The 14,343-nt window shown below is 39.9% G+C and overlaps 1 protein-coding gene and 1 long non-coding RNA gene across 7 annotated transcripts in view; one reads left to right on the top strand and one right to left on the bottom strand.

Moving 5' to 3' along the window:
• CMC1 (C-X9-C motif containing 1) overlaps positions 1-4,576 on the bottom strand; it is a 50,281-nt gene extending 45,705 nt beyond the window's left edge. The window contains exons 1-2 of one of the 6 annotated variants that reach the window (XM_063325229.1): positions 4,463-4,549; positions 1,674-1,794 (exon numbers count right to left, since the gene is read on the bottom strand). Coding sequence is in view for 2 of the 6 variants with exons in the window: in XM_063325226.1 (XP_063181296.1) it covers positions 4,463-4,487 (25 nt within the window). In the remaining 4 variants the exon portion in view is untranslated. Of the gene's footprint in view, positions 1-1,673; positions 1,795-4,462 lie in introns of all 6 variants that reach the window. The other 5 variants (XM_063325226.1, XM_063325228.1, XM_063325227.1 and 2 more) reach the window with 5 other exon arrangements.
• A 33-nt stretch (positions 4,577-4,609) lies between these two features.
• Positions 4,610-14,343, top strand: part of LOC134510622 (uncharacterized) — a 72,673-nt gene continuing 62,939 nt past the window's right edge. Inside the window, exons 1-2 of the long non-coding RNA XR_010069674.1 lie at positions 4,610-4,734; positions 7,021-7,197. This is a non-coding gene — a long non-coding RNA (uncharacterized LOC134510622). The remainder of the gene's footprint in view (positions 4,735-7,020; positions 7,198-14,343) is intronic.

Raw genomic sequence — 14,343 nt, 5'->3', positions numbered from 1 at the left:
ATTTAAAAAGTTACAGATTTTGAGATCTTTCTACGATAATACTGACATCATTTTAAATTAAGATGAAGTACAGGGATGACAACACCAGGGAAAATTTCCAAAGCTTTAACTTCTCACCATTCTATCATCACCTCAAAGTCAATTTTCACCTTTTTCACCGGCTGAATTTGTTATCTTACATTTTGCTTTGGGGCTCTTGTTCTTGCAATATGGCAGTACTGGATTACGAGAATACTGACAAGGCTGTTTGCTAAAAATGAACAACGGCTATATTACAGCAAGTCTGTAATACCTAGAAAGAAAAGGAAAAGCAGACCCGACAAAGCACACTTACTTGTTAATTACATGTGGATTGCAAATGCTCATACATCTAGTGAGTAATAAGTAAAGCCAAGCCTGAAGTTGCTTGTGAAGATTTTTGACACAAGAAGATTCTTTTACACTCTTGATCACACAGCAAAGCCAGTTACAGGGCCCGAAAATTAATTACAGATCAGGGCTTAATATTTACTACTGAAAATAATGCAGATTCATTAACACCTAGCCTGAACTATTGTTCAAGTATGACAGACCTGCCAGCTAGGAAAACTTAGGGTATGTGCTACCTATAAAGGGAACACCCCACCCCACCTCAAATCCCTTCTGACAACTGTAGATGAGGATTCCAGCAAAATGTACAGAACACACAGTAACAACCAGGGCCGTGGACTGGCCAAGGACAAAATAGCACAGCCTGCCTTAATTCTGCCACCATAAAGCTTCTGAATGCTTCACTTGGTAACTGATGTAAAGTACTCCACACAACTTTTTGTCACTTAAACAAAGATACCATGGCAGCAGTATTTCAGCAACAAAATGCACATTTTGGGTTTTTTTTCTGTGACAGCAAAAATATAGTAACGGCACAGATACGACTGCATTCCTACAGACAGGGTTCCACACTTATTAAGCGAAGTCCAAACTTTTGAGCACCTCTTGTCTGAAACTGGTCCCAAGCATACAGTCCCTATTTCTTCTATGCCCTTTCTAACTAACCGTAGATGTTGTCCAAGAATTTACTGCTTACTTCCACCTGGAGTAAGAAATAGAGAAAAGCCCTGCAAAATTCACAAACTATCTGAAGTATATAAACCAAACAGAACACACTAAATAGAGCTAAGCAGTGACCTCAAGAACCATGCAATAATTTGCATCAGAAACAAGAGATGAGCAACAGGTAAAACCTACATAAAAAGAGCAAAGTATCCAGCATCTGGATGAAGTGAGGCAGGAAAGTCTACCAACCAGTGAAACCCCACAATTATTATGAGAGGAGATGCTAACCATCTAAGGTTTCCCACCATATCAAATAATGTTAATTGGTGGCTACTGCACTACCTACTCCTCTTTGCTAACTTTCAGAATTGTGTGATAACGCATAAAGAAAAACAATCACAAATAAAAGTTTCATTAAAAAAAAAACCTGCCCAAACTCCTTGAGACTTGAATATTTAGCTCCTTAGCCACTCCTTTGAAGATACAATTTACACCTTCCATTCCAAATAACAAATACCACACACAAATTAAGAGCAAAGCTTTTAAGTAACAGGACCAAATGCCATCCTTCCTGCTTTTTCTTTTTTTTTATTTTAATGGAAAGTAAGGATTAAAAGATAAGAAAAAACAATGCCTACCTTTGATTTCTGTACCTATGTATTTAAGTATAATACAAATGAATTAAGACCTTAGAAACTAACATCATGGTTATGACCAAAACACACCAGTGGTTTCAAAACTTGCAGAGCATGAGGTGTTCTGAAAAAAAAGAGAAGGTTGAAAGCCTTTTGGTTATATTAACACAAGGATTGCAGATGTTATTCTGGATCTTAAACTCTACAGAATCCTTTCAAAGCACTCAATACTATAAAGTCATTGAAGAGTTCAAATAGATCTTTCAGTTTTTCCCTTCATGTTGCCAACACAGGTCAAAGACACTAGGAATATCAAAAAGGTCATTCACGTTCAACTCCCTTCTCGACAGTGGCAACCTATGTTTTTAATCACAAATATTATCTAAAAGAAGTTTAGTTAAAAGATGAAACTGTCCTTCCTTTTACTTGCATATTTTTACCCTTTAAAATCAACATTGCTTTATCTCCCATTATTTTTCCTTTCTATCTTTTGAAGCTATAATTTCATTCCTTGCAGTATATTCTTCTAGCTCTGTCTCACTGCCCATGCCACTTTGAAACAAGTCACAACCATTGTGCAAACCCAGTTCTCTCCTTCACTGATATACTGCTGCTGTATTTAACAATCTAGATTTCCACGTGACAATAAAAGACAGATATTTTAAGTAGCCTAGGAAACTTATGAAATCAGTCTTCAACCCCTCTATTTTTAAGACCCAAAAAAACATCCAGGATAGGTACCAAAACCTGTATTGTGTACCTAAGCTACTGACAATAACCCAACTTTTCTCTTTACACATTTGTGAAACTTTGACTAGAGATCCAGACATCATCATCTGAAAATGACAGCTATAACCAAGTGCACACCCATGACCTCTACTACTGAAAACAGCACCCTATAGAGTTTTGTAAGTGCTGCATGCAAAAATCAACTTCAATGCTGAGCTGCAGCACATTAATTCTGAAGAAGCATAAAACAAAACAGTGTGACATAAAATTTTGACAACGGATTTATCTACCTATTTATTTACTGAATGCAACCACCTAATGACACAGCCACAGTTCCTTCCCAAATGGTGTTTGTCAAAAACTCCTCCCATAAAAATCACGACATAATTCATAGGTTTTACATTCTGAGCTTCAGAGGACTCCTTGATATTCACTCCCTACTACCTGGCAAAGCCATGAGAATATTTTTGTCTTTTGTGACCATAAAACGAAGCATCAGTCATGGCAGCAATTAACTAAACTGTGATTCTCCCTCTTTTTTCTTGTATGTGGGCCAAGAAGCAGTTAAAAATGACGACATTAAAACAATACTGCACCAGGGTTAACACCTTACTGATATAAACAGGGCAGCTCACACCTCTTGCAGCTATTGTTCCAGTTTCTCTACAACCTCACTTAGGCATCTCTGCTTTTAGGTCACATTCTGAGGTTTTCAACAGAGCTCTTACAGCTAGGGACTGACAGAGGTGGCGGGGGGGGCGCGGTGTGCAGCAAGCAAAAGATACTGGATAACAAGGTAGCAGATTTAAAGAGGTGTCAGTAAGCAATGCCACTGCACAGCAGATGAATCTCAGTGTTGGCGTCGCATCGCACGTGCCCAAAGTACATCCTCAGTAGTCCTACCACAGCTAACATACAACCGCAACATGGATTAGCAGGGACATATAATGTCATTATAGACATAATTAGGGAAGCAGGACCCTGATGAACTTCAGTGTTTCAAGACATATGCTAAATGCACAACAGCTTGAATTGAGCTACTGTAATAACTAGACTTTTTCCAAGGGACAACTGGGAGCAAAATTACACTGTAGATGAACAACCACCACCTGAAATGCTGTGGTTTTGTAGCATTTTCTTAATTTCGTAACACATCAATGCTTAGGTGATATGATCAACAAAACAGAATTTGATGACTCTAAAAGTGCCTTGTTTGGAGCACCTGGAGAGCCAGGCCCAGGACAAGTTTCCATCAGAAATCAAGAGCTTGTGCTTAGCTGGCAGCCTTCAGCTCTTGAAGAAGGTGGCCACAGGCCACATGGACTGCGGTGCAGAGTCACAACTGCAGCGGTTCACCATCAACTACAAGTGTCTCAATACCCTGTGTCAGCCAAAGTGCACCGACACCTTGCTGAGTTCCTTGTGCCAGAGGATCGGCCTTTTCACACCAACACACCCAGCCAAAGCCACCTGCCTCGGGAACGTGGCGGATGAGCGAATATTACACCAGCATAAGGACACAGCCTTAAATTCACTTCTGGGTGGCTGTGACTGTGTCGGACAAGACCTTGGTAACGCGAAGGGCCGCATAACCTTGGTATTTTACCTCATACATTACACAGGCAGGGAGGCTGCAGCAGGCCGGAGGGCGCCAAGGCCCCGCGGCCACCCCGACACCCCGCAGCAGCGAAGCCCAGCCCTGCCCTGCTCTGCCCTGCCCTGGCGCTGAGGCGAGGCCGAGCGCCGCCCCGCGTCTTGCCCTTGGGGCTCAGGGCCGCAGCGGGAAGGAGAGCGGTGAAAGCCCTCCCGGGAGCCCGCTGCGAGGGCCGGGGGTGGGCGGGCCGAGCCCCTCAAGGTGGCCCTTCTCAGCACCTGCCGGCGGCGGGGCGCAGCCTGCTCTCCTCGCCGGCGTGTGCTGGGGGGCGGGGGGAGGGGGCAAGCGGAAAGCGGCGGGGATTTCCCACAGGAAGCCCTGGCGCGGCGGCGGTGGGCTGAGGCGGCGACGGGGAGGGGGGGGTAATAGGAGAGAAGGAGAGAGGGGCCGCGCTGCGGCCCCCCGCTACCTGCGGTGCTGGGGGGAGGCTCCATCTGCGGCTCCGCGCTACGTCGGCAGCTGCGCAATGTGCGCAGGCAGTCCCGGCCCCCCGCCGCGCAGGCGCACCCGCAGCGGGCGGGAAGGGGCCAAGGCGCATGCGCAGACTTGCGTGTGGGTGCAGGCCGCGAGGGGAGTGCGGGCCCTGAGAGGGTTCCGACGCGGGATGTTCTCGCCTATGGTCGAGGATGGTGACACCCTTGGGGTGTCTGAGGCTTCCACAGCAAGGGCTTGAAGGGGAAGGTGAGAATCATGAGGGCTGCAAAGCCCCAGAGCAAGGGCTTGAAGGGGAAGGTGAGAATCATGAGGGCTGTGAAGAAAATTGAAGGAATGGGGAATGGAGCACATCTCTTATGAGGAAAGGCTGAGAGACCTGGGTCTGTTTAGCCTGGAGGAGACTGAGAGGGGATCTCACCAATGCTTATAAATATCTAAAGGGCAGGTGTCAAGAGGATGGGGCCAGATATTTCAGTGGTGCACGGTGACAGGACAAGGGGCAACGAACACAAACTGGAACTCAGGGAATTCCATCTGAACGTAAGGAAAAACTTCTTTACTTGGAAGATTTCAGAGCACTGGAACAAGCTGCCCAGAGAGGTTGTGGAGTCTCCATCTCTGGAGACATTCAAAACCCACCGTGGTTGGACGCGTTCCTGTGCAACCTGCTGTAGGTGACCCTGCTCTGGCAGGGGGGTTGGTCTAGATGATCTCCAAAGGTCCCTTCCAACTCCTACAGTTCTGTGATTCTGTGATTACAACGGTGGCCATTTTTATTGATAAGTTGGTTTGTTTAAAAAGGGCTTCCCAGTGTATGGGTGAGAGGCCCTCTGTCCTGTTTCCGTATGTCTCTGGGACCACATTCCTGTGACAGATGTTCAGGTGATGGAGGAATTGGGAAATTCAGTGTCCCACCAGAAATTCGGGCAAAATGCTGTTACAGAAATTCCTGTTGGCATGGTAGTCAGCCTAGCAAAATGCGGCTGTTGGTTTACTCCATACCTCATTTTTCTACCTCTTACATTTTTTACCCATATTTGTGGGGCTTGGATTAGATGATCTCCAAAGGTCCCTTCCAACCCCTGCCATTCTGTGATTCTGTGATAAAGGTTGTCGAGTACCTCCATTTTATGTTCTGTTGATGTCCTGTCATTTTTTCAGGCACTCCATACATAAGAAAAGGACCTTGCCATGTAAAACATTGCATAATAAATGCTAGCAATCAAAAGGTCAAACAGATGCTTTTGATGTACTGTAGAGGAATGAATATGGGCTAGCAGCTGCTTAGCTAGCTTATTAAAAAGATTCAGGGTTTAAGACAAAATTTGAAGAACACTGTAGGTGCCTATGAAAAACTTTTATACAAATGAGGAGGTCTATAGAAAGAATACAACATGCTTTTTATGGATAGTATCACTAAAAGTTTGATACTGTTAAAAATGACTGATTTGTCTGTGTGGCCTTTTGGTCTGCCTGTGTAAGTAAGCATTGAGACATATGTGAAGTATACTTTAACGGCAGAGACTTTATTTATGAGTCTCTCGTATGTTTATCTGACCAGTCTTTCTTTAGTTTTTAGTGGCATGAGGAAAGGCTGATCACTTCCAGAAACAAAACAAGGAATAAAAAACGCTTGTGAGAAAGTACCATACTTTCAAAAACCTGAGAACATGATTCCCTAGAAATTCAGAGAAATTAAAACCAAGGAGATGTAGTAAGAGGCGGAAGTCAGGACTTGTTCTAACAAATACAATCCAGAGTTTTGAAAAAGCCTGCTCTCTTTTCCTACCAGCCTCTTCAACATTTTAGACTGACAGGTGATATGGAAAATTAGTTGGTTTATGCAGTAGCCACTTACACGAACAAGAGTGCAAAAATTTTTCTAAATATAGTATTTCTCTGTTATCCAACATTGTTACATCCTGTTCAGCGGAAAGAAACTTTTGAACATTACATTCTCAGGAAAGTGGGAATTCCAGGAGTCTTCCCCAAATACCATATAGACCTTATATGCCTCTGGAAGATAACAATAAGCAGTTTAGAAAAAAAATCAGGAAGAATTTTGATCACAATTACCATGCTATTTATTCTTAACTTTAATTTTCATTAAAGTAAAGGCATTGGTTTGGAGTTCACATTTTTTCCCAGTTTTATGTTATTTTCCACATGTGAAAATTCAGTCCCTTTTTTTGAAAATGGATTGTTTCAAGTTGAGGCCACATTAAGAGCCAAGTTCTTCGTGCTGATACGTTCACAGAAATTAGTAGAGCGTGATGTATGCAAAATCTTCCACTCGGGTGCTTTTGGCCTTACTGATCTAGAGCATTTCTGTTATAGAGCATTAAGTGTCTTTATGCCTTCTTTTTTTTATCTACAAGTTTGATCTCATTGCTTAGAGTAAAATGTGGATATTACAATAGTTTTCTGTAACTTTACCACTTCAGTTAACGTTTATACACTGATTTGAGAATTTTACTTGAAGAGGGCTGTGAAAATGCAACATATCAATTTATTTGTATTTGTCTTATTAAGGATTTTATGGACTATGCCACTTCTGCAATGAATGCAAAAAGATGTTAAAAAAAGAAAGATACCAGCCAATCTATGAAAAATTATTACATATATGCAATGAGGAAATACACGAAAACACAAGATGCCAAAAGGAGCTTTCAGCATGAGAACCAAAAAGGAGAATGTGCAATTGCAACAGTAAGTTGAAATAAATAAATAAAGTTAGTCATTTTTGCTGCTCTTAAGCTGTTGTCTACTGGTATTTATATATGCCCTGCAAAATCAGAACTGTGAAGATTTCTGTTATTTGAGATTAAGATCTTTGAATTTAAATGTCAGCTCTGTGTATTGTGCTAATTTGACTGTTTTCAGGGACAGGATACTAGGCTAGACAGAACTTTGCTTTGAAGTAGTATTTCTGTTCTTTGATGAAGACAGTAAATATGAAAAGAAAAATCCAACAGCTTTGTAACTTGGGGAAGTTGTCCTCTCCTGCTGCTTCTTCCAGTAACAGGTCTGGAAAGCAGAAACAGGATTTTTCTGCAAGTCTTATTTTCATGTGTGACAGACAAGAATGAAGAATGCTAAGAATTGCAAAGGAGTAGGAGACATCTTGGGGAAATAAAAACAAATACAAAGGAAAAAAATGGATAGAACAACTTTGTTCTGGAGAGTTGAGGGGCAGAAATAGTTTTTGAATGAGGGAATATGCAGATGTGTGTCTGATAATGGTCTCGTGCTATCAGGGGCTATTAGGAAATATTGGAAATGAGAAAGTACCAGAGAAAGTGCTATCCTGACAGATAAGTACATGAGACTGGCAGCATGTGGAGCAGGAATGGCATATGTAAGACAGAAACTGTCCACAAAGGGCTTTAAATTGAGATAAATAGCTTATGTCTCACTTTGGAGTCAGTGCGGTAATCCTAAGAGGTGGTACAGTGGTTGACTCAGTGACACAGGAAAATTATTTTCTTATAGCAGTTTGAATGAATATAAGGAGAGCAATTTTCATGACCAGAAAGGAGGTTACTGTGTTAGAGATGTGAAGTATTAAGAGCCGTGTCAACAATTTTAGTAGCACAGATAAAAAAGCTAAACACTTTGTAAATACATGTTCTGCATGCCGTCTGTGCAGTCTAAATGTAAATTAGATCATCAACCTGTAGCAAGAGAAAAGATAGATTTACTTCATTCATGTGTAAGTCCCTGTTATGTGGACTCTACCTGTAGGAGTATCCAGGGGCGTAAGAGAATGGTTTCATTTAAAAAAGTAAAAAAAAAAAAAAAAAAAAAAAAAAAAAAAAAGAAAAGAAAGAAAAAAAAGTGCAAAGTGCGTCTCCCTTACACATGAGCTTTAACTTGTGTCTTATCCCAGGAGACAGTTTTGAAATGACATCTGGAATATGTGATTTCTGTTTAGTCAAATCTTTTTTAATACAAATCTTGCACAAGTTCTACAGCCCTGTGAAGTTGTGCTGAAATGAGTGGGCTTTTGCTGTGTAGCACTTTGATACTTTGTTTAACTGACGTACTTACCCAGAAACTTGCTTAATTGGGACATCTCCTGGGGCATTGATGTGGGACAGTGGCTACTGCTTACTAGTATCTGCCCCTGGTTATTCAGTGCTGCTTATGTCATCTCTCTGTTACAGTCTATACAAGGAAAATGTTCCCTGCAATTAGTTCCCTGAGGGTAAAATACAGGGTGCTCTAGTGAAAATACACTGGTGATGGTGATCACAATTTCTGCATTGATTATTACAGTGGGGAGCATCTGATAACTTCCCTTGTAGTGTTGAAGGCTGCTTGAGGTAATGTTTTCCTTATGAAATTAAAAATATAATCATAAGTAGCATTGGATTGCAGTCATTTCTGTGTTTCTAAGATTCATATTGTCATTTGATTAGTTAATCGCCCGTTTTCAAAAGTGTGAACATATTTTCACACTTCAACCAAGACAGTGTTAACAATGAAACAATAGATAGAAATGGAGATTAATTATCTATCGCACAACTCTCTGCACCTTGTTCATACCAGATAAAGAGAGCCTATCTGTCTGCCCACGGTTGTGATTTTATTTTTTTTTTAAACTCCAAACAATAGCCTTGGTCGAATGAGTTCAAAGGAATATTTTCAAATGGCACCTCTTCAACATGTTTGCTGTTGACATTTTTGATCTTGTTTTATGAAATACAGCTTCCAGTAAAAGGCTGTGATTCTTTGCTAAGCTTACCCATGTGAAATACATTCACTCATAGGTGAGAGATGTGGGGGAGCTTTAAATAACAATTAACATTTAGAATCAAAGAAACATTTCCTTCTCTTCTTAAGGGAGCATACTTTCACTGAAGCCACTGTAAAGTTGTTCAAGGCCTTATTTCCAATTGCCATCTGAGATTTTCCCTGAGTGGAGACATGTCTCCCAGAAGAGCGAGGAAGATGAAGGAAGAGTTTGTAGTATATTTTTATTGTGCAAGTTGCAACATTTTATATTTATTCCCCCATATAAAATTAAACCTATCCATATGTCTGTTTTCTAAAGGTTTAAGGATCGGGGTTCTCTACAGCAGAATCTGCTATTATAGGAAGAGGAAGCACTAGGCATGTTGAACTATTTCTGTCCTGTCTTATTAATCTAACATAACTGACGTTAGACTTCTGCAGTATCTTCACAGTGCGAGCACTAGTGCTGTGTTGCCTTGGCCTCTCTCTTGCTGTAGAAGAACTGCAGCTGGCGTGTCACTATGTGGCAAGCTCTGTGGTGTCAGTGCTGATGTCAAGTCCTGTGGCCTGTCTCTTACCACTTTACCAAGGTTGAAACCTTTCCCTTCGTGGGCCAGGCCTTTCCACTCCTGATTCAGGGGAGTTGGAAGCATCTGATCAGGGTGACTACCATAATTTGTTTGTTGTCTTTGTAGCAAGACATCACCAAAGTATTATCTAGGGAGCTGGCCATCTGCTCAAGTAGAAAAATTGCATCAAATAATAATTACATTTGCCAGTCACTACTAGATCTGATTGGCAGAGTGAAAAACACTTTGGTTCCTTTCCTTTTCCAAAGTCCGCACACAGCAGCACTGTCTTTCACTGGATTTTGTTTCCTTAAAAGTTCCTCTTTTACCTCAACAGATTCAGATGGACCCCAAAGTTATAAACTGGATGACTGGACCGGCATCGGAATTTTCACATAACAGTATTTCAGTATTGTAAAGGGAAGGGAAAGTCCACCACCAAACAAACCAGTCTATAAAGTTTCATCATTTGATTTACACTGTTTACAAGAACTATTATTTTTCAGGCTATTGCCAGAATGTTTTCTTGTCTGAATACCTTCACATAGTGTGACTCTCACTTGCATTGGAGTTTTATTTGGAAATTTATTTCAGCAATTATTGAAGCTTTGGATTTTTGTTTTCCCTCCTTCTGGCTCTGCATGCAGTCACAAGTTTTCTTTCTAGTTATGATTTTCTTTAAAAAGCTACTTAGTCGTTCTCTTGCTTTATCCTTTCCCATTTTTTAAATGAGATACAGAGAAGGGCTAGTCCCTGATCATAAATGTTTAAAAGGAAATTGTTCAATGTTCAGTATGGCTTCTAGGCTACAGGAATCACTGTGTCATGCAGTCCTCTATGTGTGTAAGCTGGCACTGAAGCCATTCCCCTGTCTTACCATTAGTACTAGCCTGGCCATCTCCTAATCACTCTCTGGTCTGGTTTTAATTTGTTTGGTTTTTTTGTGGCACAGTAGAAATGTCTCTGTGGAGGCAAGCTCTGAAGTTCTAAGGTACTTTCCAATCCATTCCTTAATGTAGACAGGTGTTACAGCTCCATCCCTGGTGTCAGAAGTTACTACAAGTATAGAAAAAGAAACAGAGTCAGTCCTGTTTGAGCACTAGTCTTGTTTGTACATACTCTTTTTACATAGTAAATCCCTTTTTAGAGACACAAATCCTCTTAACTGCTGGTTGATTTTCTTAAGAATCATTATCTGTTTCTTTAGTTCTGGAAATGTTTGCTTCTTATAGGATGCACTACCCTGTAATGTAGGATCACCATTCTGCGTTGAAGTTCAACTGTAGCAGTTGCTTTTTTTTAATCTCTAAACCTAAAAAAGCCTTATAGTTAGGGAAACAACAATACAAAGAGCTTAAGCAGTTTGCCTGACTTTGTGGAAGAGCACCAGTGGTAGAGTAGAGATATGAAGATTAGGCTCCTCAATTTATAGTCCATTGAGATGACATAAGATCATAACACTACTCATAGTTTAGGAAGTTAGGCCTAAATACTATCCATACTTTTGCATTTTGGATTGGTGTCTTGGAAATAGTAAGATATGAATCATCAGGGCAGAAGACAAAGGTGATTAAACAAAAGCTGCTTATTAATGTATGTAAAGAAGGGTGCAGAAACGAGTGAGAAGAAAATGTCATTGCTGAATGTGATCCTGATACTGTCTAAAAAATTCCTTCTGTCAGCAGATGGCTTCTTTTTTCATGCATCAGACTCTCAATATTTAGTTTATAGTAAATGCTCATAGCTATCTGTACCCAAATTTACAGTAGGATAGTGTTATATAATTATCTATGCTGTTATATTTGCATACCTCCTTAGTTTACATTGTTGAGAATCTGTGGTTGTTTGTCTCCTTCTCCATAAAATATAAAAAACAATTTGAGATGCTGGGATTTATGTTCCTTAAAACTTATAATAATTAAATATATTCACTACACTTTCACTCGTTTCAAATTCAAACTTGACACTTAAAGACTGATAAACAGGATGTGTGTAAAGGAAGATGCTTTTCCTACCATGACAGATATAATCAAAACATGTTTTTTTTAGAGAAGCTTTTTCCCCCCATTTAGTTTTTAGGTGTATGAGAGTGATGCAACAATAATAATGCTGAACACTTAGCTTCTCTGTATTCAGCAGTCTGGAAAATTCAATCTGACTTTAAATTTAACACAACTCTGCTAAGGAGCCTCAACTGACCAGCACTGATTCTGTGATTTTACTTACTGAGATACGGATATCATCAAGAGGTAGTATCAGCAGTCATAAAACTCCGTAATTGGAAGTTCAGTAAGGGGAAAAAGTCTTACTTTGGAAATCAGCTTCTTAGTTCCTAGTATCTTACCTATGTTGTGCAGTAAAGCACTTGCCTGTTTCTAAGTACAGGAGTCTTATTGTCGAAGGCAGTGAAAATATCGTGTCACATATTTTTAAGCTGAGAAGTAAATTCCCATTGTAGCTGCAAACAAATGTGATTGTTATCCCCGTCTCTCTTTGTCATCTCTTTTATGTTGCTGAGTATCGTTTTGTGGCTGCTGTACCTTCATCTACTGACATTAATTTCAGTGTTATGGGAGCACTGAATGCAGGGAAGGGAGAACTGATTTGAAAACTCAGTTCTTGACATGTATTTCCTGGCAATAAAATTCTGGTATGATCCTTGTTATCTACCTTACTGGGATATGTGCATCCTTAAGTAATACAGATTTTATGCAACTCCAGTTCTGATGGTTAGTTGGTGGAGGTACAGCAAGGGATAGTGTGGCAGATCTATGAGCAGAGGCCTGCGTACGGCCAAGGACACAGTGAGCAGAGCACACAGGAACGCAGATATCGATATGGATGAAACAAAGAGGAACTGGTTCAGTATAAACATGGAACAAGAGAACAGCTTCACGTGCTTATCTTGGTGGGAGCTGAATAAGGCGACTGGGTTAGTGATCTGAAATACGTGTTTACTTGCCTAGCAGGTGCATGGAAAGTTTTAGAGCTTGGATATAAAGGCCAAGGCTTGAGAAGCAATAAACGATTTTGTGCTCATCACAGCCGGAGTCCATGCCTTCATACAGCACAGGTTAGTTGCTGTTGATGTGGCAAACCATAGTATCATCTGTAGAATACTGAGATATTTTTCAGTCTGATTAATGTGACATGTTGTAATAGATTGAATCCAAATGAAAACTCAGAAGATTTATCCCATTGATTCCAGTTGTGTTTAGAAGGTCATAAGAGCCTGACACCTTCTACATTCAAATTCTTTGCTGCAAAGTATTTATTTAACTATCTCCTTTGCTTTACAACCAGTGTTCAACCTTTATTCACAACTGAAAAGTATATGAGGATATGTGATGTAATGAAGCTGGATACAAAAATGGACACTCAATGGAAACCCTTGGCAAAGTTAGTAAAACAAATCTTGTAAGATCTTGGAAGTGCTAGACAGTTCTGAAATTTTTGTGACAATGGTAACAATTTTAAGTTAGGGCAAGCTGAAACTGGGAGTTGAATACAGATACTATGATTCAGGATTTCATAGTCAATCTCTTTGCTTTTCAATTGAATAAGTGTTTATATTTCTTGACTTTTCCTAACAATCTGCAGTTTGCTATTACAGATTTTACATAAATATTTATATTATTTGCCTGTCTATCTCTGGCATTAGTCTGATCATTGTGCATTATTAACATCAGCATCAGGGATTGGGGTCTGTTTCTTCAGGCATTATCTGCATATCTGTTCCAAAAATCTCTATATAAACAACTGAAACAACATAACAGGCATAATTGAATAGGAGCAAAGGGAACAAGAAGATATTACGAATTACATATTTGGTGTGAACACATGTACTGCATATCTGTTATCATCATACATATGTGATATATGTGAATATAGTATATGTATGATATATCTAGGTATTTAATTATCTTTCCAGCCTCTCCTATAGAATTAGGAAGGATCATAGCACCAAAGAAGACGTGATTGTACAGTGATGTGTAAAAGAAAGTGTAACTAAAGTTTAACTTGCTGTCATGTTTTTACATAACGAGGGCTAAGTGTTAATCAACTCAGAAAAGCAGGGATTTTTGGGCAGGCCATTTCGAATTCATTGTTTCTTGGAGTTTTTTTAGCCCACTTTTTATAACACCTTTTATTCAATTTCAGTGACTAATTCACATTTTAGAGAAAAGAATAGTCAGTGCTCTAAACTTTCAGTAAGGTTCATAACATCTCTGAGATTTCCCAGAACCTCTACAACAGAATGATGGGAGAGCAAATTTGATACTTCTGGTAAGTCAAAGGCTTGAAACAAACAGGAAATTGTTGTTTAAAAAATAACAATTACATAAATTAACACAGAGAAGTAGAAAAGCATAGAAAACAATTAAAATACCCATCCTCCTAATCTTTCTATGTTTTACTTTGAATGGGAATTTGGAAACGTAACTGAACCCACCCCAGAGGATAAATCAACTTTTTTTTTCCTGAGCATTGTGTTCTATGACACAAACATGTAAATCTCCTTCAGTATCATAATTTGTATTCAGTTAAG

Source organism: Chroicocephalus ridibundus, chromosome 2, assembly GCF_963924245.1.
Source record: "Chroicocephalus ridibundus chromosome 2, bChrRid1.1, whole genome shotgun sequence".
NCBI lineage: Eukaryota > Metazoa > Chordata > Aves > Charadriiformes > Laridae > Chroicocephalus > Chroicocephalus ridibundus.
This window is presented reverse-complemented; position numbering and strand designations above follow the sequence as displayed.